We start from the raw sequence: 21555 nt of genomic DNA on the forward strand, positions 1-21555 counted from the left end.
CAACTAGCCCACTCCGCACACCTGAACACCCTTCGCTGCCCACGTCTTCACTGTGTCGCAGGGGAGAGGGGCCGTCATGCGTCGACTGGCACTGCATCGCGCGCCACGCTGCAGCCATGTCACTCTGTGCAGCAGACGGGGAAGCGGCAGCGTTCTGAGGCGCCCGGCATCGGCGCCATTATCGGCGACCGCCGTCTCTCCACCATGCCTCTCCACCACCACCACCATCACCACCTCGTCGCAGAGTCTCGCCACCCCACGCCGCCATTACATACCACTTCCCCAGAACCAAGAGGACTTCTCGGCCTACACAGAGATCGATCTACCGACGGAGACGCGCATTGACGCGATCCGGCGCACGGGCATCGCGAACCAGGAGTGGGTGGCGTGCGAGAAGGTCCACGGCACAAACTTTGCCATCTACCTCATCAACGAAACCGAGGTGCGGTTCGCGAAGCGCAGCGGCATCATGGACCCGAGCGAGAACTTCTTCGGCTACCACCTCCTCATCGACGACTTCACGGCGCAGGTCCGCGCGTTGTGTGCGCTGCTGAAGCGCAAGTACGGCGTGACGGGCCGCATGGGCCGCGTCGTGCTGCACGGGGAATTGTTCGGTGCCAAGTACAAGCATCCGCTCGTGCCCAAGAGTACCAAGTGGTGCACGCTGCCGAATAAGAAGAGGATCCCGATCGCGGGGGTGGAGATACAGAGCGAGCCGTTCCCGCAGTACAGCCCGGAGCTGCACTACTTCGCATTCGACGTCAAGTACTCCGTCTCGGGTGATGAGGAGGATGTGGTGCTGCTGCCCTTCGACGACTTCACGGAGGTGTGCGCGCAGGTGCCGAATCTCCTGTACGCGAAGCCGCTGGTGCGCGGCACGCTGGACGAGTGCCTCGCCTTCGACGTGGAGAACTTCATCACACCGCTGCCCGCGCTGCTCGGGCTGGGCAACTACCCGCTCGAAGGCAACCTCGCCGAGGGCGTCGTCATCCGCCACGTGCGCCGCGGCGACCCGGCGGTGGAGAGCAGCGGGGTCTCGACGATCATCAAGCTGCGCTGCTCTTCCTTCATGGAGCTCAAGCACCCCGGCAAGCAGCAGGAGCTGAAGGCGACGTTCCTCGACACCGTGCGTGCCGGCGCGCTGCAGCGCGTGCGCAGAGGCAAGAAGGTGACGGTGCTGGCGGACTCGATGCTGCCGAAGCTGGAGGCGGCCGCGAACGCGCTGCTGCTGAACAACGTCAGCGAGGGTCGTCTGAGCAACGTGCTGTCGAAGATCGGCCGCGAGCCGCTGCTGACCGGCGAAGTGACGCAGGAGGATGTCGCGCTGATGCTCGCGCAGGACGCCCTGAAGGACTTTCTGAAAGAGACAGACCCGGTCGTGTTGAACACATCGCTTTCTTTTCGCAAGACGCTCATCCGCAGCGTGTACTTCGCGGCGGAAGAGCTGCTGCAGGGCGAATGGAATCGCATGATGGACCGGCTAAAGGCGTCGCAGGCGGAGATCGACGCCGCCATTGCCGCGCAGGAGAAGGCAGAGGCGCAGTGAAGCTGCTGCTGCGCTGTGGCTAGTCGTCATGCGCCATCCTTGATGAACGTGTGCGCGTGCGCGCTGCGCAGCAGCAGCAGAGGGATGCTGCTGGATAGAGTGGTGGGGGGAGGGAGGGGAAGCGAACCTACCCCCCCCCGCGCGCGGGGATGCTTGACGGCAGCAACGCTGCCGTCAAGCAGGAGCGCCTCTACCGCTATTTCTCTAGCGCTGCCACCGTATACACGGAAACAAATGGTGTCACAGTGCACGTGTGGGTGCCGAAATGAATCGCCGATGGTGGCGGAGAGACGCGTGCCAGCGCAGGCAGCGCAAGTTTCGTGCTTCACGTGTGCGAGGTGTGTGTGTGTGTGGAGAGAGGGGGGGGGGGGCATCGAGCGTGATCGATGCGGCCTTTGCAGGGTCGTCGCCGTTTCTCCTTCAAGGTGATCTCTGCCCCCACTCCCCCACCCCACCCCCCCATCCCCAGCCTCTCGTGCTCGCGCCGATCCCGCTAATTTGGTCACCAAGCACACATTACACGTCCGTGCCGGGGGCGGAGAAGAGACTCGCGGCGCTGATGCACCGGCTCTCCTCGCGCTCTACGTATGTTGCCTGCTGCTATGATGGTTGTTGGCCGCCCACCCACCCACCCCTTGGACACACTGCGCCCCCTTCCTCATCCCGCACCGCCCGCCATTATCCATCACACACCTCCCCCGCTCACCCCTCCACGTACGGATGGGGCACACGCACGCGTGCAGAAACAGCCGTGATCATCGCTGCGGTTTTCTGCACCACGCTTTCGGGCCTGCGTACTACCCCCTCCCCTCCCAGCGCGTGGCATCACACGCACACAAGCGCGCGCGTGAACCGGCACTGATCGACAAGACCACTTTCCCTGACACCTTTGCTTGCTTTCGTTGCTTACGGTGTATGTGGTGCTGACGCTCTGCTTGCCACCACCGCCACCGCCACTACCACAACAACACACACCTACACGCGCGTCGCCACTGCCGCTGGTGCTGCTGCTGACGGTCTCCTCCTCCTCTTCTTGGGTCACCTTTCCCTGCAGGCAGACGGACGCTGGCGCGCAGCTCGTCCTCCCGCCCCCCTCCTCCTCCCCACTCAGATGTGGTCGCCATCGTCCTCAGCGCCGCAGACCTCCGTAGACGTCGCGGCGGGCCAACGTGCCCGTCACCGGGTCACCACCGCCAGAGGGAGAGACGCAGCATCATGCGCGATGCGCATGGTTTTGGCACCGCCAGACGGCCCCGCCGGTGCGCGAGGAGCAGGACCCGCCTCAGCGGCTCGGCGGTCGCTGGCTGACGCAGCGCCGTCGTCCTTTCGCAGCGTGCTTGTTGACGTGGACGGCCTGCGGTGCGAGGTGCGCTCCATGCGCAGCGTGCCGCATGCGCTTTACAGCACACCATCCGTCTCCCACGTCCTCGCCACGTACGTTCAGCAGCTGATCGACGACTTCACCCGCTCGCTGGTGCTCTGCCGGCCCGCCGAGCGGAGCATCAGCAGCCGTGTCATCCAGGCGGAAACTGGCGATCCGCAGCGACAGAAACAGCTGCAGTCCTCCGCGACCACCACACTCTGCGCTGCGGACCTCATGGTGGACGGTGCCCTATCGTCCGAAGACGAGGAAGCGTACCTGCTGCTGCGCCTGTGCCACCTTCACAAGGAAGAGCAGCAGCCGCAGCAGCCGTCCGAGACCAGCAGCGCTGACGCCTCCGCGATGGCGGGGTGGCGGATGGCTGGCGGGAACGGAGGGTCTGTAGCAGAGCAGCTGATTGCACTCTTCGCTGCTGCAGATCGGGCGTGTTGTCGCTATGGGTCCAGCGGCGGTGCCAGGGAGGAGGACAGGGCGCAGCACGACGCTACCGTGCTGATGCCGCCGCTGCTGTCCTCCCTCTGGCGGTTTAAGCCGATGCTGCACGACATGCGGTACCTGGCACAGCATCTTCTCCTGCCGCGACACGCCTGGCAGCACCACCAGCGGGAGTGGGTCATCGTGTATGAGGATGTCGCCGTGACGCTGCGCGACCGTCTCTCTCGCTGCCGTCGTGCCGCGATGCGTAGCAGGGGGCAAGATGGTGAGGCAGTGACCAACGACGAGGATGGCACGGAAGACTGGGATGCCGCCAGCATCCTTACAGACAGGCAGCGACTGTTTCCGGTGTCTGAGCTGCAGCGCCTCTGGCACACCCTATGGGAGCTGCTCGGCGCCGCGTGGCGCCAGCGCGACCGCCTCTGGGGTGCCTACCGCTACCTGCACGGCCCACACCGTCTGCCCCCGCTGTGCCTGAGTGGCCAAGCGCCGTACGCGGTGCCGCCTGGCGTGCACGCATGCCCAATCATGCGCGAGCAGTACGAAGCCTATATTGCCCGCGCGCATGCCTCGACAGCCGCCCCCTCCCACGCCGTGCCCGCTGCGCTGGCGGCACCGCACGCGGAGGACAGCTGCGCCTTCGGCCCCTTCACGAGCGCCGAGATCGGCATCTCGGCGCGGCGGCTGTACGTGCTGCGGCAGCCGCTAGCGGCGGTGCTGCGGACGCTGCGGGTGTCAGTTCCTCCAGCCGGTCGCGACCCTCTCGTCACCTCCGCCACCGCCCTTGCTGGCTTCCAGTACGTCGACGGCCCCGTGCCCAGCGGCCCGGCAAACACGCCGGCGCCGACGACGGACGCGGCAACGCCTCTCGTCGTCCCGCTCTTCGACACCACCAACCAGGACGCGCAGCTGGCAGCAGCAGCGGTGCCGTACGTGTCTCCTGAGGTGTACGTGTCCCTGCAGCAAGAGCAGCAGCACCAGCGACGGCGAGCTGCCTCGTGTAGGGCATCGCCGATGGTCTCGTGGCCACCCGTGCACTCCTTCTCCGACGACGTGTGGAACGCGGCGGTTGTCGTGCTGGAGGCGGCGCTCAGTGGCTTCTGTGCGACCGATGCATCCATGTGCCACCTCGCGCTGCCATCCGTTCACCGCAGCAGCGCTGATCGGCTCGATGAGCGGACGGCCATGTCGCACTCCTCGTCATTGTCGTCGGTGTACTCGGATGTGCTGCTGCTGCTCACAGGACGGCATGTGCTGCCGAGGGCTGCGGCGCACAACTTCCTATATGCAGCGCTGTACCACCTGCAGGTAGCGCTGAACACGGGCGGTTGCGAGGATGTCGATGATCGTGGCGATGCCGATGGCGCCACGGCGCGCCGGCAAGGCAGTGGCGACGGTACGGCGGCAGCGGTGCTACCGTCGCCGACACGCCTTGCTGGCGAATGGGTGCGCTACCTCGGCAGCGCCTACGGGCCGGCATGTCTGAAGGACGGCGGGATCTTGGCAGAGGTGGCGAGTAAAGGACTCTGCTGGCGCCGGTCAGAGCGGTGGAACGCGTTTGGGATGGCCCACGTCACGGTCACGACCACGAGTACGACGGCCGCCTGTGCGGATGGCTGGGCACCCGCTTCGCCGCTCACGCCACTGGAGTCGGTTGACGGCGTGGGCGGCAACAGCCGTGCGCCGGCGGAGCAGCACCGCTCGGCTCACGCCGATGGCGGCTCGTCGTCCCCCACTTACCTCTCGTCCCCTGCGCCGCCGCTTGCAGACACCTCTGTTGGCGTGGACGAACCTGCGATGCGTCTCAGCGGTGTGTCGCAGCAGGATAGCACTGGTGTGGCGGGCACACCCACGCTGAGCTCTCCGTTCTCTGCGCCGTCCCCCACCGTCGGCGCCCCCTCGTCCGCCGACGATGACCGTGACGCAGCGGCGCTGTTGCGGCCGCCACAGCGGCTGGATCACACCCTCAACGCCCTCGACACGCCACTCCTGCGCCTACTGAGCCTCGGGCATCGCCGCGCAGCGCCCGACGGAAAAGCAAGCCGTGCTGGCGTCTCGCCCGCGGGACCGAAGCTGCGCAGAGGTGGCGCGGCAACGGTACACCGCCCCGCATGCGGCGCCGCAGACGATGCCGGCGACGTGTGGGCAGCTCTTCCCAGCTACCTGCGCCGCTGCACGATGAAGGCGGTATCGGCGGGCGCCTCACCCGCACCGGCAGGGAAGGCGAACGGCGCTGTGGCGGCAGCGGCTGACGCGGACTGCGTTGATGCGCTGCTACGGCTGCTTTTCTGCTGTCTTGTCCGCACAGCGCGGTGCTACCGCGTCCACGGTGGCACGCACCCCGACTTGGCTGACGATGCCGCCGGCAAGGGCGATGCGCCGGCGGATGTGGAGTGGTGCGAGTACGCCGCCATGAATCACCCGTTCTTTCGCGGCGTCGCCGAGCGCGGCCTGCTGACAACGTACATGACGGTTGCCTGCCGCAACGGCGGCGGCGGCGACGGGGAGCTCAGCGATTTCGCCGTCGCGACAGCGACTCTACCGGCGCTCAACCTCTATGTCCCCGCTGCGGTGCTGCTGGCCACCGTGCGCGAGATGGAGGCCACGTCGAAGGTGAGCGGCGTCGACGTCTGCACCGAGCGTGTAGTGAAGCAGGCGACGTCCTTGCGCACGCTGATCGGGGACGACATGCGGGTCTGGGAGACAAGCGCCGCCGCTCTCGGCGGTGGAGGCGGGGGTCGCATGCATCAGCAGCAACAGCCGTACCTCGTGCTTATGAGCCCGTTTGTAGACATGGCGGCGACGCTGCTGCCACCACCGGTGCACCGCGCGCGGCGTGCCCTGAATGGTGTCCTCTCCCCGATAGACTTCGACCTTGCAGCGCAGCTCGAGCACACGCAGCAGCTGCGCCGTCTGTTGCGCAGCGGCAGCGATGACCCCGCCGGCGATGGTCGAGGGTGCGGCGGAAAAGGTGCAGCTGCTGCGCGTGTGCGAGCCTACCTGAAATCCTTGCTGATGCCGAACACTGAGCACGGCACGGACGGCGTCGACGCTCATGTCGTCTACTCGCCCTTCTACCCGCTTCCTCCGACCCTCCGCGGAGAGGTGTGGGGGTGCCTCCTGCGCGTGCCACCATCTGCGCGCACCCGGGAGGCCCTCCTCGCCCACGCGGTCCACCACACCGCCGCCAAGCCGACACCGCACGACAGGCAGCTCTCGGTCGACATTCCGCGCTGCCACGCGTACCACCCGCTGCTCAGCTCTTCGTCTGGATCTGCACAGCTCAAGCGCATCTTGCAGGCGTGGTTGTACCTCCACCCCGAGCACGCCTACTGGCAAGGGCTCGACAGCGTCTGTGCCGTCCTGCTGACCGTCAGCAACAGGGATGAGGCGCTCGTGCTGGCGCAGCTCAACGCCCTCGTCCACCGCTTCATCGCCCACGACGAGGACCGTGAGAGGCCCCGCGCCGCTGGCGGCAGTCTCGGCCTGCCCAGCGCCGGTGCCGCGGCGTCGCCGCCGCTTCCGGCCAGGAAGCCTACTATGGCGGAGCAGCTCCACCGCATCGTGGTTGTGCTGCGCTACTGCGACCCGCTTCTGGCCCACCACCTCTTCGACGTCCTCGGCTGCACACCGGAGCTGTACGCCATCAGCTGGCTGCTGACGCTCTTCTCGCACAGCCTGCCGGCACGCAAGGTCTACCTCCTGTGGGACCACCTGTTCGTGGAGGACGACGTTGCCTGCCTCGTGGTGCTCTGCGCCGTCGTCATTATTCACAAGCGCGAGCTCCTGCTGAGCACGGACTTCTCCGGCTGCCTTGCGTCCTTCAGCAGCGGCGCATCCTCCATAGACGTCGCGGCTGCCGTCGGCGACGCGCGGTGGCTGATGAGGGTTGTGCCGCCGTCGGTGCTAGCGCCGCCGCCGCCGGCGTCGTCGTTGGACAACCGCAAGGACGCGCAAGAGTCCTTCTATGGCCGTGGGCATGACGGTACCGGCGCAGTCATCGGCCATCCCCTCAGCAGCAGCAGCGGCGGCGGCGCCGCGGTGGCGCTCCTCGCCGTCGAGGACGTGGCCGCCGCGCTCGCAGCATCGGTAACAGCAACCAGTGGCGGCGGTGACGGCGACAGGGAGGAGGGAGGCAGCGGGCCGCACTGGTTCGACAGCGGCATCTACCTCGTGGATGTGCGCGAGCAGCCGGCGGAGAATGTCCTGCGGGATTCGGTCCTCGGCGCCATCAGCGTGCCGCTGCGCACGCCGGCGCGTCCGAATGCGCACGCCTCCGCCGCGTCAGAAGGAGCGGCGCCTCAGCGTCGTGAGGGATCTGATGTGCGCGCCAGCGCAAGCACCGACGAGTTTGGCGACGTTGACGACGACGCAGCCGGTGCTGGATGGGGTATCGTGGAGCAGCAGGAGCGGATGCAGGAGCAGCAGCGGGCGGAGCAGGACGCTGCGGCGCGGCAGGTCGAGGATGCCACAGCGGCCATTGTCCGCCACGTGGGAAACCCGGCCATGGCTGCCATCCTACCACGCGCGTGGAGGGCCACCAAGAATCATACTGCACCTCCGCTGCCGCCACCACAGCCATCGTTACTATCGTGCCCGTGGCCGGTGCACCCGATCGTGCTGAAGGCGTCGCGTGCGCCGCATGTAGTGCTGCTAACATCCGGCGCTGTGGATGCACAAGAGTTGCCGCTCGCCCACCAGCTCGGCGTGAAGCTCAACGCGTGTGGGGTGCACAATGTCAGCATACTGCGTGGCGGTGTCGCCAGCGTGCGGCGTGCGCTACCGGAGCTGGTGGTGCGTCGTGCGCCATCCACGTAGAGGATGTTCTCGGTTACTGCTTGTGGCTGTTCGGCTCCCCTCCCCCTCCCTCCCTCCCTCCCCCCCTCCGCCGGCGGCGGCGGCGGTGTCCGGCCTTGCCCCCAGCTCGACAGACGATGCACATGGCTCACCTAACGGCTCACCCGCCTTTTTTTCCTCGAGGCCGGTATATACGTCATCGTGCGCCTCGAAGACATGGTGGCAGGGGGAGAGGGTGGTGGGGTGTTGCTACACGGAGGCAAAGGACCGCTGGTCCTGCTGCTGCTCTCCTCCCTCCCCCCCCCCTTTCCTCCGACCACCGCGGCATTTTACCGCTACTCGAGCGGCCGCCAATGCCGATGCTGCTGACGCTGATGTCGATGGTTCTATGAGCAATGTACTGCCCGCCCCCTCTCCCCATCTCGCCTCCTCTGGCCGGTGTGCGCATGCGTGGTCTGCCCTGCGCCCTACGCGTGCGCATGCTCGAGCCCACACGTATATATATATATATATATCCTCCAGCCACGTCTGCCACCAAGCTTTGAACAGCACGACGAGCCCGTTCCCTCCCCCTCTCCCTCCGTGGCGCGCACGGACACAAGCATCTTGATATACACAATGGTGCAGCTCACCATCAACAACGCCACGGGTGTGACCCTGTGCCGAGTTCGCCTCCCCGCCGACGCGACGGTGCAGCAGCTGCTGCTGCAACTCACCGTAGCGAAGCCGGAGCTGCGTCAGGCACATGCAATTCGCAATGATGCCCGTCACGTGACGCACCACCTCGCGCCAGCATCCACCACCACCACAAGCGGGGTTTCATTCAACGCACAGACACTGCTGCAAGCGGGTCTCGTTGCACAAGATGCAACGGCGGAGACGTTGGTAGTGCTGATGGCGGCTGATGCTCCTGCCGCGGCGTCATCGGCTGCAGCGGCGGCGCCATCCCCAAGGAACGCCGTCGCAGCACGCCTGCTGGATCTGTTCGGGTGTGCCTCGGCGTCTCCGTCGGCAGGGGTGCGCCCCCAAGGCGGTGCCGACCCCGGCACTATGGACGAGCGCCAGGTAGAGCTGCAGCGCCGCATCTACGCCCAAATTCAACAGCAGCAGATAGACGAGAACCTCGCCAACGCGCTCGAGTACACGCCGGAGGCGTTCGCGAAGGTACCGATGCTCTACGTGCCGTGCACCATCCACCAGGTGCTCGTGAAGGCCTTCGTCGACTCCGGCGCGCAGAACAGCATCATGAACAAGCGCACGGCGGAGCGGTGTGGGCTGATGCGGCTCGTCGACGTCCGCATGCGTGGCGTCGCCGTCGGAGTAGGGCGGCAGGAGATCTGCGGTCGCATCCACATGACCCCTGTGAACCTCGCAGGGATGTACATCCCCTTCGCCTTCTACGTGATCGAGGACCAGGCGATGGACTTGATCATCGGTCTCGACCAGCTGAGGCGCCATCAGATGGTGATAGACCTCAAGCATGACTGTCTCACCATTGGCAACATCAACGTCCCGTTCTTGCCGGAGAACGATCTGCCCGCGTTGGCGGGGCTGGATGACGACGCGGATGAGATGCACGCGCCGCGTCACCAGGACCCGGCGGTGACAGCCACCACCGCCCCCAGCCCTGCTGCACCGGTGCTCTCGGAGGGCGAGCGGCAGGCCCGCATGGAAGGCTTTATGACGTTCTCGGGTATCACCGACCCCAAGCAGGCGGCGGAGTTGCTGGAAGCCGCCGACTGGGACCCCAACGTGGCGGCGGCGCTCCTCTTCGACACGTGACAGACATCGGGTGGGGGGGGGGGGGCGGCGCCCACCCGTCCCCACATGTCCCGTTGCCGTTGCGCCTGCCTCCTCCTCCCCCCTCCACCCACGAGAGTCCAAGTCAACCCAAACGCACAACACACAACACACACCTTCTCTATTGCATACAAAACGGGTCTCCTGTGCTCGCCACGCACCACGCACCACCGCCCCCTTCCTCCCTCCTCCGCCATGGCATGGGCCAATGCTATCGCCCACACGCACGGGCATTCACGTCGGCGTGCGCGCGCGTGTGTGGCTACGCCATCCCTTCCTCCCCCTCTCCCCCTCCTCCTCTTCCATTATCTCGTCGTCTTACTCGCTCCCTCGCTCACGGCGCGCCCCCCCCCAGAACACGTTGCCTCCGTCTGTGCCTGCGCGTGGCCCATCGACAGCCCACCTGTTTCCCCTCGCTCAGATCTGTGGCAAGTACGCGCTGCACGTGCCACTGCCGCTCATTTTTGGCCTCTTGCTCGCCCACTGCGCAACGCAGCCTGCCCGACTCGCACCCACGCACTCACCGGCGTTCGCGTCCTCCTCTCCCTCCCGCTAGCGCACACGTGGCCAGGTGCAGCAGCGCGGCATTGCACGCACACAAAGACCGGCGGCGGCGGCGGCGGCGGGGAAAGGGGGAACTCATGACGTCCCCAGATGCATTAGATTGCCTGAGCGGCGCGGCAGCCACCGCTGCCTCTCACACAACGGCCAACTCCGTCGGCTTCGTGCCCAAGATGGCCAACCCACCGGCGCACGACACCGCGAACAACTGCGGCCTCAACGATGCGGCCTACAGCCCCACCGTCTCCCCTTCCTACAACACCGGTGCCATTCCGCAAGAGCAGTCGAAGATGCTAGCCGGGATGCTGGCGAAGCTGCCGGAGCTTGACCTGGGCGAGATGTCGCGCGTGAAGAGCTGCTTCTCTGCCGTCCTGGGCGAGGGACGGGAGAACATCGTCAACGCTCTGGAGCTGCGCGTGGTGCTCGGCGAGCTCGGCCTCTACCCGAGCGAGGCGGAGCTCAACCTCGTCCTTCGCGCCTACCGTGACCGCGTCAACCTTGTTACGCTGACGCGGTACCTGCGGCTGTATAAGAAGGAGTTCTGGATCAATCATGCCGCGGCAGCGGCGGGCGGAGCCGGCGCTGTGCGCAGCGCGCCACTGTCTGCCGCACCGCGCTCCCACCAGGCGTTCCATGTAAGTCATCCCATGGTCGCGTCGAGAGCGGGGGCCTTCGGCGTTGGCGGTGGCATGGACGAGGACACGTTGAAGGCCTTCATCGCCCTCGGCGGTGGGGAAGACGGCAGTGGCGAGATCCTCGCGTCGACGCTGCGCGACGCCATCCGCGGCTTCGGGCTCACCATCGACATCGACTCGATGATTCGCACCGTCGATGTGCATCACTCAGGCGTGCTGGGCTACGTCGACTTCTGCGCCTTATGGTTGCAGTCGACCAGCACATCCTTCGAGCCCGGCGAGGCCGGCGGCGCGGGGGTGTTCATGGGGGAGGCACTGCAACGCGAATCGGCCGACAACGCTGGGCCCGACACCTATCGCCGTCGCTCGTCGCACGGGAGCACCATGAGCGACACCCGCCAGCGGCTCATGTCCTTGCTGGCCACCACGCCGCGACTCACCAGTCTTTCAGGTGGCGTGCTGCGCCGTCGATCGATGACGCAGGCGCCGGAGCAGGCGAGCACGCCGTCCCACGCACGCCACTGCTCGCCGGGTGGCACACACTTTTTCCAGAACACGAACAGCCGTACCGTGACACCGGCATACAGCCCGCAGGCGGGCGGCGCCGGCAATGGCCACGGCTTTGATGGCGCGATGGCGTGCAACTCTATCTTGACGCCGCCGCCGACGCCTATCACGGAGGAGGAGCACATGCTACTCGTCGAGATGTACCTCTTCCCGGAAAAGTACAAGACCGTGCGGCGGGCACCGCGCTTCGCTGCGGACCTCGGCGGCGGCGGCGGTGGCGGTGGCTCACCGGTTTACGGCGCGGCGGGCCGTGAGGCAGCGCTGCACTCCTCCGGCTCCTTGCATCAAAAGCGTCTCTCGCGCCCGAGCGCGAGTGGCTCGGGCAGTCGCGGCCGCGGCCGTAGCCAGGCACGCGGTTTGGGGAACACGAGCGGCGGCGCGGATGGCGGAGGTGCCGTCGCGGACTTCTTCCCCCCAAGGTCCAGCAACGTCTACCGCCCGCCGAGCCCGATGATCCTGTCGCTGCGTAACAGCACCGCCTATCGCAACCGGCTGAAGCGGCTCGAGGAGCAGAAGCGGGAGCGCAAGGGGTGGAAGCCGCCGGCGGGGGCAGCGACAACGCAGCAGCAGCAGCAGTGACGGATCTCCTACGCCGCCACCGCAACGCGCGGCGGTGGCGATGGTCCGGGCGACATGGAGCGCATGTTCTCTTCCACTCCGCCAAGGATGTCTACGTGGTAGAGAAAAAAGGGTGTTCGTGGATGCGGACGACGGAGGAGGCAGCGGCGCGCTCGCGCGCTCGGTTGCTGAGTCGGGAAGATGAAGTATCCTCCTCCGACCCCCCTCGATGTACAGCCATTAGGAAAGATCAGCAACGGCAAAGCGGGAGGGGGATGGGGTCTCACGCCACGTCCCCGCCCTCCTCCCCTCCTGCCGGGGGACGCGTCGGTTGCCGATGAGCGTGCGCAACGGGAGAGGTACACGGGACACCCACACGCACACACACACACACACAACACACAGAGAGACAGAGGCGTGGGGCGGGAGGAGTGCGTGCGTGCGTGTCCGCAGCAATATGATGGAAGATGGTCATCGGGTCGCCATCACCCCAGCCCTTCCAGGAAGCACCCCCTTGCGTCTGTCTGCATGCCGTTGCGTATATGTGGCTGGGTTCGCCACTGGCGCAGCTTCCATGGCTGTGGAGTGGGAGTGGGTGGAGGGGGAGGCCTGGGGTCGCACTGATGATGACATGGAGTCCGAAAAACGACGGAAAGGCGAGGATGCCGATGTACACGTAGAAGCTGTTTCCCATCTCTATTTTCCCGATGATTACCTCCTTGCAACAGATGTCCATCAGCCGCAACAACGGGGGAGGGGAGGGGAGGGGAGGGTGTGTGTGTGTGTGTGTGTGGTGGGTGAGGGGCGAGACACGACGGGCTACTATCAGAAGCCGCGCACACGGCATCACGGCGAGATGGAACATACATTGCCCGCCCGCCCGCCTGCTCGCCCACCTCCCGCCCTCTCACCTCACCTCACCTCTCCTCTCCTCTCCTCTCCTCTCCTCTCCTCCCCCCCCCCGCCTCCTCCTCCTCCTCTCACCCCGTTGTTGCTGGGACACCCGCAACGACAGAGTAAACGGCTCCCGCGCGGCAACGATCAAATGGCGGAGAGCGAAGTGGCTGGTGCACTGTGTCGGGGGAAGGGGAGGGGGGGTTCGATGATCACGGCGCCATTGCGGTGGCTCTGGACCGCCTCCGCCTCACCGAATCACCACCACCACTGCTGCCATATTTTTTTTCGTCTGCCTCACTCTCTCTCTTCTCCACGGCGACGGCGCGACTCACATGCGCACACACACCACCCACATACATACACACACACACACACGGGTCCGCCACATCAGCAGTGGTCGTGACACGCCGCAGCGAAACTGCCACCTCCTCCTCCCCCCCCCTCTGCAAAGGTCGCTACAAGCCACCCTTCATACCGTCGATCCACACACACACAACACACGCACGCGCGCGCACATCATTGGGTGCGAGCCTCCTCACTCCTCCGCGCACGGAGCCGCATCCATCACGAACGGTGGGGGCGGGCAGACAGCGCAACGAGAAGACGAGAAGAGGTGCACAGGCACACGTGGCTGAGCCGAGCCTGTCCTTGCGGTGGAGCCGTTCGACGCAGGACGCGAGCAGCGCGCGCTGCACGCGTCCAACGACATCGCCGCCATCCCACACCCATCACCGTGCGTGTCTGTGCATGCATGCTCGTGTGAGCTCGTGTTTCTCATGCGAAGTGCACCGGTGCCACCGATACGCACCGAGAGAGGGGGAGAATCCATCCACTATCCTCCCATCATCGTCAGCAGAAGTGCGGCCTCCCTGTGCCTCCGTGTTGCCGTCGTTCCCTTACGTGGGTCCGGTGTGTGTCGCTGTCTCTGTGCGTCGGTCTGCGTAATCTGTGCGTGGGGAAGACACGGGCCTGGGCGTGCGCCCTGCTAAAGGCGCGAGATCGCACACGAGTGATGGAGCAGACGACCCCCCGCCCCCCCAAGACGGACACCGGCGCCGCGGCCGAAGCGAAGACAAGTACGACAGCGGCAGCTGGGGTGAGCAGCGGCACAAGTGGGGCGAAGGCGAAGCCGCCGTATCGTGAGCTGGGCACGCCGACGCTGCGTGACCGCGCGGCCACTTCGAAGGAGGGCGGCCACAACACGAACAGCCGCGGTGCCGGTGGCTGCCGTCTCTCTGGCACGAGCTTGGAGCGCCTCACGACGACGAGGCGTGTCAGCAGGACCACAGAGATCCTCCGCCCCCCTCCTCTCGTGCTGCACACCGCCGAGAACGACTCAAGCAGCGGGCAGAGTACGGCGGTGGCAACGACTGAAGGTGCGACGGTCGCCACGGCGGAGTCTGGCCGCCCGCGCGTGCAGAGCCTTAGCATCACCTCTACGGAAGGCCCCCAGCCTGCCGTCACCACCCCGTGCTGGACCTCGAGCCTCCACGAGATCCTGGCGTCCTCGCTACCCACCGCGGCAGCCGCGGTGACGCGTTTCGCTACGCAGAGTAACAACAACAGCCGCAGCCGCACAGTCACCGGCAGCGGGGCGCGTGAGCCATGCTCTGCGTCACGCGTCTGTCCTATGGAAAAGGCGATGCAGCACACCCTCGTGCATGTCCTGCAGCGAGAGCGGGTGCGAGCGCTCATCACCCGCGCCTTGCACCTGTGGCACCTGCACTGCGCACTCTGGCGGCACGGACGACGACATGGCGACAGAGAAACCGCCGCTGGAGTGGAGGGGCAGCGACCGATGCCGTCCGCGACGAGACGCGCCTTCCACCGCAGCTGTCACGCCAGTGACCCTCACCTGTGCTCTGTCCAGACGCGGGGGTTGCCGGCAGCCCCAGCAGCAGTGCCGACCCTCACTGTCGGGCCCATAGAGTCATCCAGCCCCTCGGCATCCCGGCAGGCGTGGGCCCCGCTCGGCGGCATGGATATTGGCAGGCGCTGCGGCGGCATCGCCACCAACGAAGGCAACGTCTACGTCGATGCCGACGACGAGGAGGAGCTGCACGACGTGGACGACGATGCAGAGGTGCCACGACACACAGAGCGGCAGCGGCGCCAACAGCATCACCGCGGCCGCCGTTGCACCGATGGCAACTCCAGCCTGTCAGATGCGGACGTCTACGTGGACAGCGCTTACGACCGTGTCGACAAGCCAGGCACCTCGGCACGGCCGCTGGCGCCAGCGAGCCGCAGCAGCGTCATCCCCGTCATCGGTGCCGCATCCCGGGTCACCAGCATTGTCCCCCCGCACTCGGCGCTGAGCAATGCGTCGCAAAGTCAGTCGCTGGCTCGCGACATGTCGTTCACGTCGGTGAGATGGTCGATGAGTTGTCCGTTCCAGACACTGCTGCAGCCGCAGCGGCAAGACGAGCTGTGCAGCGCATCCTTCCCCCAGACGTCAGTGACGGTTTCCGTGCCAGGGAGCAGCACCGTCGACAGCGCCGGGGTCTCGCCCTCCGGAGCAGCGGCGGCAGCAGCAGAGCGGCGGAAGCGCATGGTGCAGCATCTCCTCTCCGGCAAGTCACCACGGAACGCGTCACCGCACCAGCGCTTCAATAACTGGCTCTCCAGCAGTGTCGGTGGCGGTACAACGTCGAGCCTCGATGACTCCTGTTCTCGACCGCAGTCGTGCGCGCAGTCGGACAGGGAGCCGAGTGCTGCGGAAGGAGGCCCCCCCTTGTGTCTGCGCCGCCCGCGCAGCAGCACTGGCAGCGGAGCGGGACTCATTGCGAGCGACTCGGAGGACCACAGCATTTCGTCGCTGATAAACACGTCGCACGTCCCCCAGATGGACGGGTCCAACAGCCCCAGCGGTGCTTGGGGGCCGTTGAGGGACAGTGACTCCACACACAGCGACAGCACGTCGCCGATCCCGATGGTCACAGTAACGACGGCTCCCCAGCTGCTGACGCGCGAGGCGGAAGACCGGCTGGCGTTGCAGGCAACGGAGGAGCGACGGCGCCTGCGCCTCCAGCACGCCATGTCCGCCGTTATGGATCAGCTCATGATGACGGCGTTGCGTCATCGATCTGTCGAGCGTGGCTTGCACCCCTCGTTGCGCACCTCCACAGCACCATCGCCGGTACTTTTAGACAGAAACGACAGTCGTGACATGGACTTCCTGTGCGTCGGCGCTACGGAGACGCACAATGAAGGCACCACGTGGGGTAGCGCGGGGGCCATCGAACCAGAGGTGTCGGCTTGCCCACCCTGGACCTCCTCGCCATCCCCAGCCCAGCGGCATCTGCAGCGAAGTGGGCGCACACAGGGAGAGGCGGGCTGCCTGTGCGACGCGACCGCCGAGCATGCCGAGCGTAGCGTGAGCCGCGACAGCGCCAAGGCCGTTGACAGCGGCGCCAGTCTCAGCAAGCGCTCATCAGACACCTTTGAGCTCATCAGCCAGTGGGGCGCGCACGTGCTCGAGGTCGTCACGATCACAACAGACAATCCTAGCGACGTGGTCCCGGCCACGAGCACCGTGCCGACGTCGCACCCCACGCCCCGGTGATGCCGCCGCCGCCGCCCCCCCCCCCCGCGCTCTCGCATAGAGTTCCGCACCCCGCACGGCGGGCCACGATGAGCAGCACTGAGAAGCGCGTCTTCCTCTTCTCTCTCTGTTGGTTGCTCTTCTCGAGCCGTCTCCCGACCGCACTCACGGTGACGAGGGGGGGGGGGCAACGCTGCACAAGGACACAAGTGCCGCGGCGAAGCTCTGCGCATCCCCCTCCCCCAACCATCCACACCTGTGCTGGATGGCGAGAAACAGGCTACCCCGTATAGCCCCGTCACGTGTGTCCAGCAAGCCTGGACGCGCGTGTTCTCCGAAAACAGAGCATGCGCGCCGACGTGGGCGTCACACACACACACACACACACACACACACACCGTGTGCGTGGACGACGATGAACGACTGATCGCCGCAACGGATAAAAGGAAAAGGTTTCGTCGTCAGGTGAGTGTCGGGCGTGCATGGGTACGGTGGGCGGGCCCGCTGTGCATACACACATATATGTATGAGCCCGCCAGACTATCCTGCTGCCGGTGGACCTCACTATCACCACCACCCTCCCACCTGGAGGGAGGGCGGGGGAAGGGCCTGGCATCGCACACGGTGTCATGCACACGTCCTTCATCACGTCCTCATGCGTCGTCGCACGACAGCACATCCATGGCGACGGCATAACAGCAAAGCCTGTATGTGCGTGTGTGTGTGTGTGTGTGTGTGTGTGTGTGTGCGTGTACGCGCGCAGCAGCGCCGGAAACCTGTGGGTGCGTGCCGAGTCAGCGCGGAGGAAGATAGCGTTGGCGCACACGGCACTGCCCCCCCCCCGCCGCCGCCGCCCGAGCGTCATCTCCCTGCTTTCTTTCATCTGTTCGTCTCTTTGGTACTTGCTGCGGCTGTTGCTGTGGTGGTGGTGGTGGTGGTGGTGGTGGTGGGAGCCTCCGTGCGACGTGCACGTCCCACGATGGCCCTTCGCCCCTCCCTCCCTCCCCCTCCCGACTAGCGCACCATCACGACTTCATCATCCGTGTCCGCCACGGCGCCGCGCCTCATCCCCAGACCACCATCACCATGCCATGTCACCATCCGTCCCCACCCCCCACTCCCTCCCTCATCACATCGCTCGAAGCCCGGTCGTGTCCAGTGCGGGTGCGATGCGGACACCCTATCAGCCGGCTGCCTCCCCACTCCCCTCCCCTCCCCTCACCCTCCCCTCCCTTACCTGCATGTATCCCTGCTTTGACTCGCCCTTACACGGCATGCCCTGCCTTGCGTGGGTGGGTGGGTGCGGCCGCTCTTCGGACGCGGGCCCCTAAGTACTTCCGGAGAGGGCACAGCAACAACGCACGCACGCGCGCTCACTGCGCTCGACCACTAAAACCGCAACAACACTACCCAGACAACGAGGAGAGCGTGTGCGCACGCTCTCGTCAACACCACCGGCAGCGGGAGGGACCTCTCAAAGATGTACCGAGCTTCGCACCTTCGGCTTCGCCCATGTATGCCGTCGTCATGGTCGATCAAAGCACCAGAGCTGCGCTGTGGTCGCCGCCGCCGCCGCCGCTGCTGCTGTCTCCCGCATGGCACTCAACCGTGGATGCAGCTGCTGCTTCTGAGTATTGCCCTCTTTCTGCTGGGCGCCGTCGACCTCGCGCTGCCGTGCCGTCGCACCTCGTCGTTCTTCGCGAGGGCCGCAGGTGACGCTGACGCGGCCGCGCCACCGCTGCTGGCGATCACCGAAACGGAGCTCATCTCGGCTGACCTCGGGCACGAGAGCATGAAGGTGAGTGCGTGGCGGGTTCAGCAGCAGGCGCCGTACAGCGGGACGACGGAGGGCGGCGATGCAGCAGCAGCAGCGGCAACACGCACCGGGACCGTGACGATGGTGCTTAACGATCAGGCGAACCGAAAAAGTCCACCGTGCGTGGCGTTTCGGTACTTCCGCGACCCGACGGCGACCGCGGACAGCGGTGGCGTCGGCACGGACGCAAGCCCGAGTGGGCGCGTTGATGGCGAGCGGCCCCCTGCGCATCGTCCGCACACGGCACTGCATCCACGCGGCTACCAGCTAGAGCGAACCTTTGCCGAGCAGGCTCAGGCACTGGCGCCGCGCTTTCCAGAGCAGGTTGTGTGCAGCGCAGCACAGCTGCTCGGCTGCACGGAAGCCTCCACAAAGGCGGCGACCGCGCCATCCATGGCATGTGCGCTGACGCCGGCGCAGCTGACGACGGCATACAGCTGTCATGTGGTGCCCCTCACGGCACTACGATTGACGGGCACAACCAGGGCGAACAGCGTGCATGAGGCCCAGCAGCGGCATGGCAACGTCGTCGGTCGTCAAGCTCTTGGCGTGTACGTGCCCTTCTACGCCACGAGTAACGCCCCTGGCCAGCAGCAGCGGCGGCGGCGGCTGGCAGACAACGACAGCACGGGGATCGCTGGCACCGCCGCCGAGGACGACGACGACGAAGGGGAAGGGGCGCTCTTCTCATCGGAGGAAATCACGGCAATGTTGCTCGGCCACGCGCGTCGCATGGCCGAGAAGACCGACGCGGCCGATAGGGCGCTCAGCGAAGAGGATCAGCGGCTCTTGGCGGGCATTCGGCAAAGCGCTGGCCGCGTTGATGCCACCGCAGGAGAGACGCGCGCATCTGCCGCCATCCGCTACGCTGCGCTGACCGTGCCCGCCCACGCCACCGTCGCGCAGCGGCAGGCGCTCGTGGATGCGGCGGCTCTGGCCGGCTTGCGTGTGGTGCGCCTCGTCCACAGCACGACCGGGGCAGCGGTGCAACTGGCGTACTTGAAGGCGGAGCAGGTGCTGAAGGCGGACAAGGTGCAGTACGTCATGATCTACGACATGGGCAGCCAGCACACCGAGGTGGCCATCTACGGTCTCGCGGCGCCGCCGGCGGCCGTCGCGAGTCGAGTAAAACTGAACGGTGACGTGGAGATGCAGGCGCTTGTCGGCAGTCGCACGCTGGGCGGCGCCGCCTTCGACGAGTGCATCGCCAGCCACTGGGACGAGCGGTACTTCGGCCGGCGCGTGATGAACGGTGTCCTCGCGACCGCGGGCGGCCGTGATGCGGCGCGCCTTGAGGCAGCGAAGGAGCGCGGCAGCCTCCTGCGTGCTGCCCAGCGTGCGAAGGAAATGTTGTCAGCCAACAAGGATGCGCACGTCACCATCGACGGTGTCCGCGCCGGTCCGTCAAACTTTGACGCCGTGGGGCGGCAGGAGCTACAGCAGCGCCACGTCACTGTCACGGCGGACGGCGGCCTGCTGAGCCTCCGCCTCACGCGCGCAGACTTTGAGGAGTGGTGCCGGCCCCTTTTCGACGCCGCCGTGGCGCTGCGAGACGAGGCCATTGCCGCCACCGGCGGCCTCGTCAAGAGCCTCGGTGCGCTCGACCGTTTCGAGGTCATCGGTGGCGGGACGCGAGTGCCGCGGCTGCTGCAGCGCCTCGGCGAGGGCTATCGCAGCGGCGTCGTGGATCGCACCCTAAATAGTAACGAGGCGGCCGTCATGGGCACGACACTGCTCGCCGTGTCGAGCGCGCCGCGGGCGCTTGGGCTGCACCTCGTCCAGACTCTGCCGCGTTACCACGTGCGCGAGTGGCTGAACAGCGCCGTCTACGCCTCGACGGAGCTGCACAGCACAGGGACCGTAGCGGCAGCAGCGTCATCGGAGGTGCAGCTCCTGTTCGCTGCACGGAAAACAACCCTTCCGGCGACGCGCAGTCTGCGTGTGCAACTGCCGGATATGAAAGTGGAACCGGCCGACAGCGTCGTCATCACCTTGTACTCGGGTCCCGAGGCAGACAGCGCCTACGCCCACAGCACGCGCTCCGACGCGGCTGTCACGGCGGGGTCGGCGCGCGCTGCTGCCTCAGCTACGTCGATGGCAAACTGCACCAGCTGCTACGTGCGCACCTGCACCGTGGGGGGTGTCCGCAAGGCCGCGGAGCAGCTGCTCGCGCAGCACACCCAGAAGACCCCGCACGGCAGTGCGAGGCCACGCCATCAGCACGTTCGCCTGGCCGGTCCGGAGGTGGTCGTCGAGGTGGTCGCCACCGTCAGTGGGATCCCGCACTGCAGCGTTGCCTACCTGCGTGCTGAGGTGGAGGTAGCGGAGGTGGGCCCCAATGCTGCAGCGGACGTCCAGGGCAGCAACGCTGCCGCAGGGGCAGCGGCAGAGGCGTCTTTACCGGACCCCCATCACGGCGGCACAGCCGCTGGCGTGCCACCAGCCACGCAGCATGACGAACACGTGATGAACGCCAGCGAGGAAGAAGTGCAGCACACCGGTGCACGCGTGACCGCGGAGGGGACCGCCGACCCCGCCACTGTCGACGCGACCGCGACGCCGACTCCTCCGTCGCACGAGTCGCAGCCGCAGCCGCAGGTGCAGGTGCAGGTGCGCGTCATGGCACTCGCTCTGCGTGTATCGAGCGGCGCCGCGACGGATGGCGCAGCGGTGCACGGACTAGGCTATAACATGGACCTTGCAGAACTCGTCTTCTCGCACCGGCGGGTGCGGCAGCTGCAAGCACTCGACGATGTGCGGCTGCGGTGCAGCACTCTGCGCAACGAGATTGAGAGTGTGCTCGTGTGGATCAAGGAGCACAACCCCACGTGGGACGCTGACGATGTGCAGGGCGACGCGTCCCCGTCGTCTCTTGCCCTGCGGACGTGGCGCACCACCGTTCGTGAGGTAGGCGAGTGGCTCGACAATGTCGGCGACACCGCGAGCGCCACCACGCTTGAGGAGCGTCTGCGCATCATTACCGGTGTCAAGACAGCCTTGCGTGAGGCGGCGTGACAC

At 66.4% G+C, this 21555-nt stretch overlaps 6 protein-coding genes across 6 annotated transcripts; all 6 read left to right on the forward strand.

Annotated features, from left to right (window-relative positions):
* Window positions 1–469: 469 nt before the first annotated feature.
* LMXM_01_0590 (mitochondrial RNA editing ligase 1) lies at window positions 470–1546 on the forward strand (the record flags this gene model as incomplete). The annotated part of the gene is made up of 1 exon (XM_003871535.1): window positions 470–1546. The coding sequence occupies one exon, from the start codon at window positions 470–472 to the stop codon at window positions 1544–1546; it is 1077 nt and encodes a 358-aa protein (XP_003871584.1).
* A 1222-nt stretch (window positions 1547–2768) lies between these two features.
* Window positions 2769–8180, forward strand: LMXM_01_0600 (conserved hypothetical protein; the record flags this gene model as incomplete). The annotated part of the gene is made up of 1 exon (XM_003871536.1): window positions 2769–8180. The coding sequence occupies one exon, from the start codon at window positions 2769–2771 to the stop codon at window positions 8178–8180; it is 5412 nt and encodes a 1803-aa protein (XP_003871585.1).
* Window positions 8181–9209: 1029 nt separating this feature from the next.
* Window positions 9210–9941, forward strand: LMXM_01_0610 (DNA-damage inducible protein DDI1-like protein; the record flags this gene model as incomplete). Its single annotated transcript, XM_003871537.1, has 1 exon — window positions 9210–9941. The coding sequence occupies one exon, from the start codon at window positions 9210–9212 to the stop codon at window positions 9939–9941; it is 732 nt and encodes a 243-aa protein (XP_003871586.1).
* A 659-nt stretch (window positions 9942–10600) lies between these two features.
* On the forward strand, window positions 10601–12301 carry LMXM_01_0620 (conserved hypothetical protein; the record flags this gene model as incomplete). The annotated part of the gene is made up of 1 exon (XM_003871538.1): window positions 10601–12301. One exon carries the CDS (start codon window positions 10601–10603, stop codon window positions 12299–12301), a length of 1701 nt encoding a protein of 566 aa, XP_003871587.1.
* A 2518-nt stretch (window positions 12302–14819) lies between these two features.
* Window positions 14820–16742, forward strand: LMXM_01_0630 (uncharacterized protein; the record flags this gene model as incomplete). The annotated part of the gene is made up of 1 exon (XM_003871539.1): window positions 14820–16742. The coding sequence occupies one exon, from the start codon at window positions 14820–14822 to the stop codon at window positions 16740–16742; it is 1923 nt and encodes a 640-aa protein (XP_003871588.1).
* Window positions 16743–18201: 1459 nt separating this feature from the next.
* On the forward strand, window positions 18202–21552 carry LMXM_01_0640 (HSP70-like protein; the record flags this gene model as incomplete). Its single annotated transcript, XM_003871540.1, has 1 exon — window positions 18202–21552. One exon carries the CDS (start codon window positions 18202–18204, stop codon window positions 21550–21552), a length of 3351 nt encoding a protein of 1116 aa, XP_003871589.1.
* Window positions 21553–21555: the final 3 nt, after the last annotated feature.

This window comes from Leishmania mexicana, chromosome 1, assembly GCF_000234665.1.
Source record: "Leishmania mexicana MHOM/GT/2001/U1103 complete genome, chromosome 1".
In the NCBI taxonomy this organism is placed as follows: domain Eukaryota; phylum Euglenozoa; class Kinetoplastea; order Trypanosomatida; family Trypanosomatidae; genus Leishmania; species Leishmania mexicana.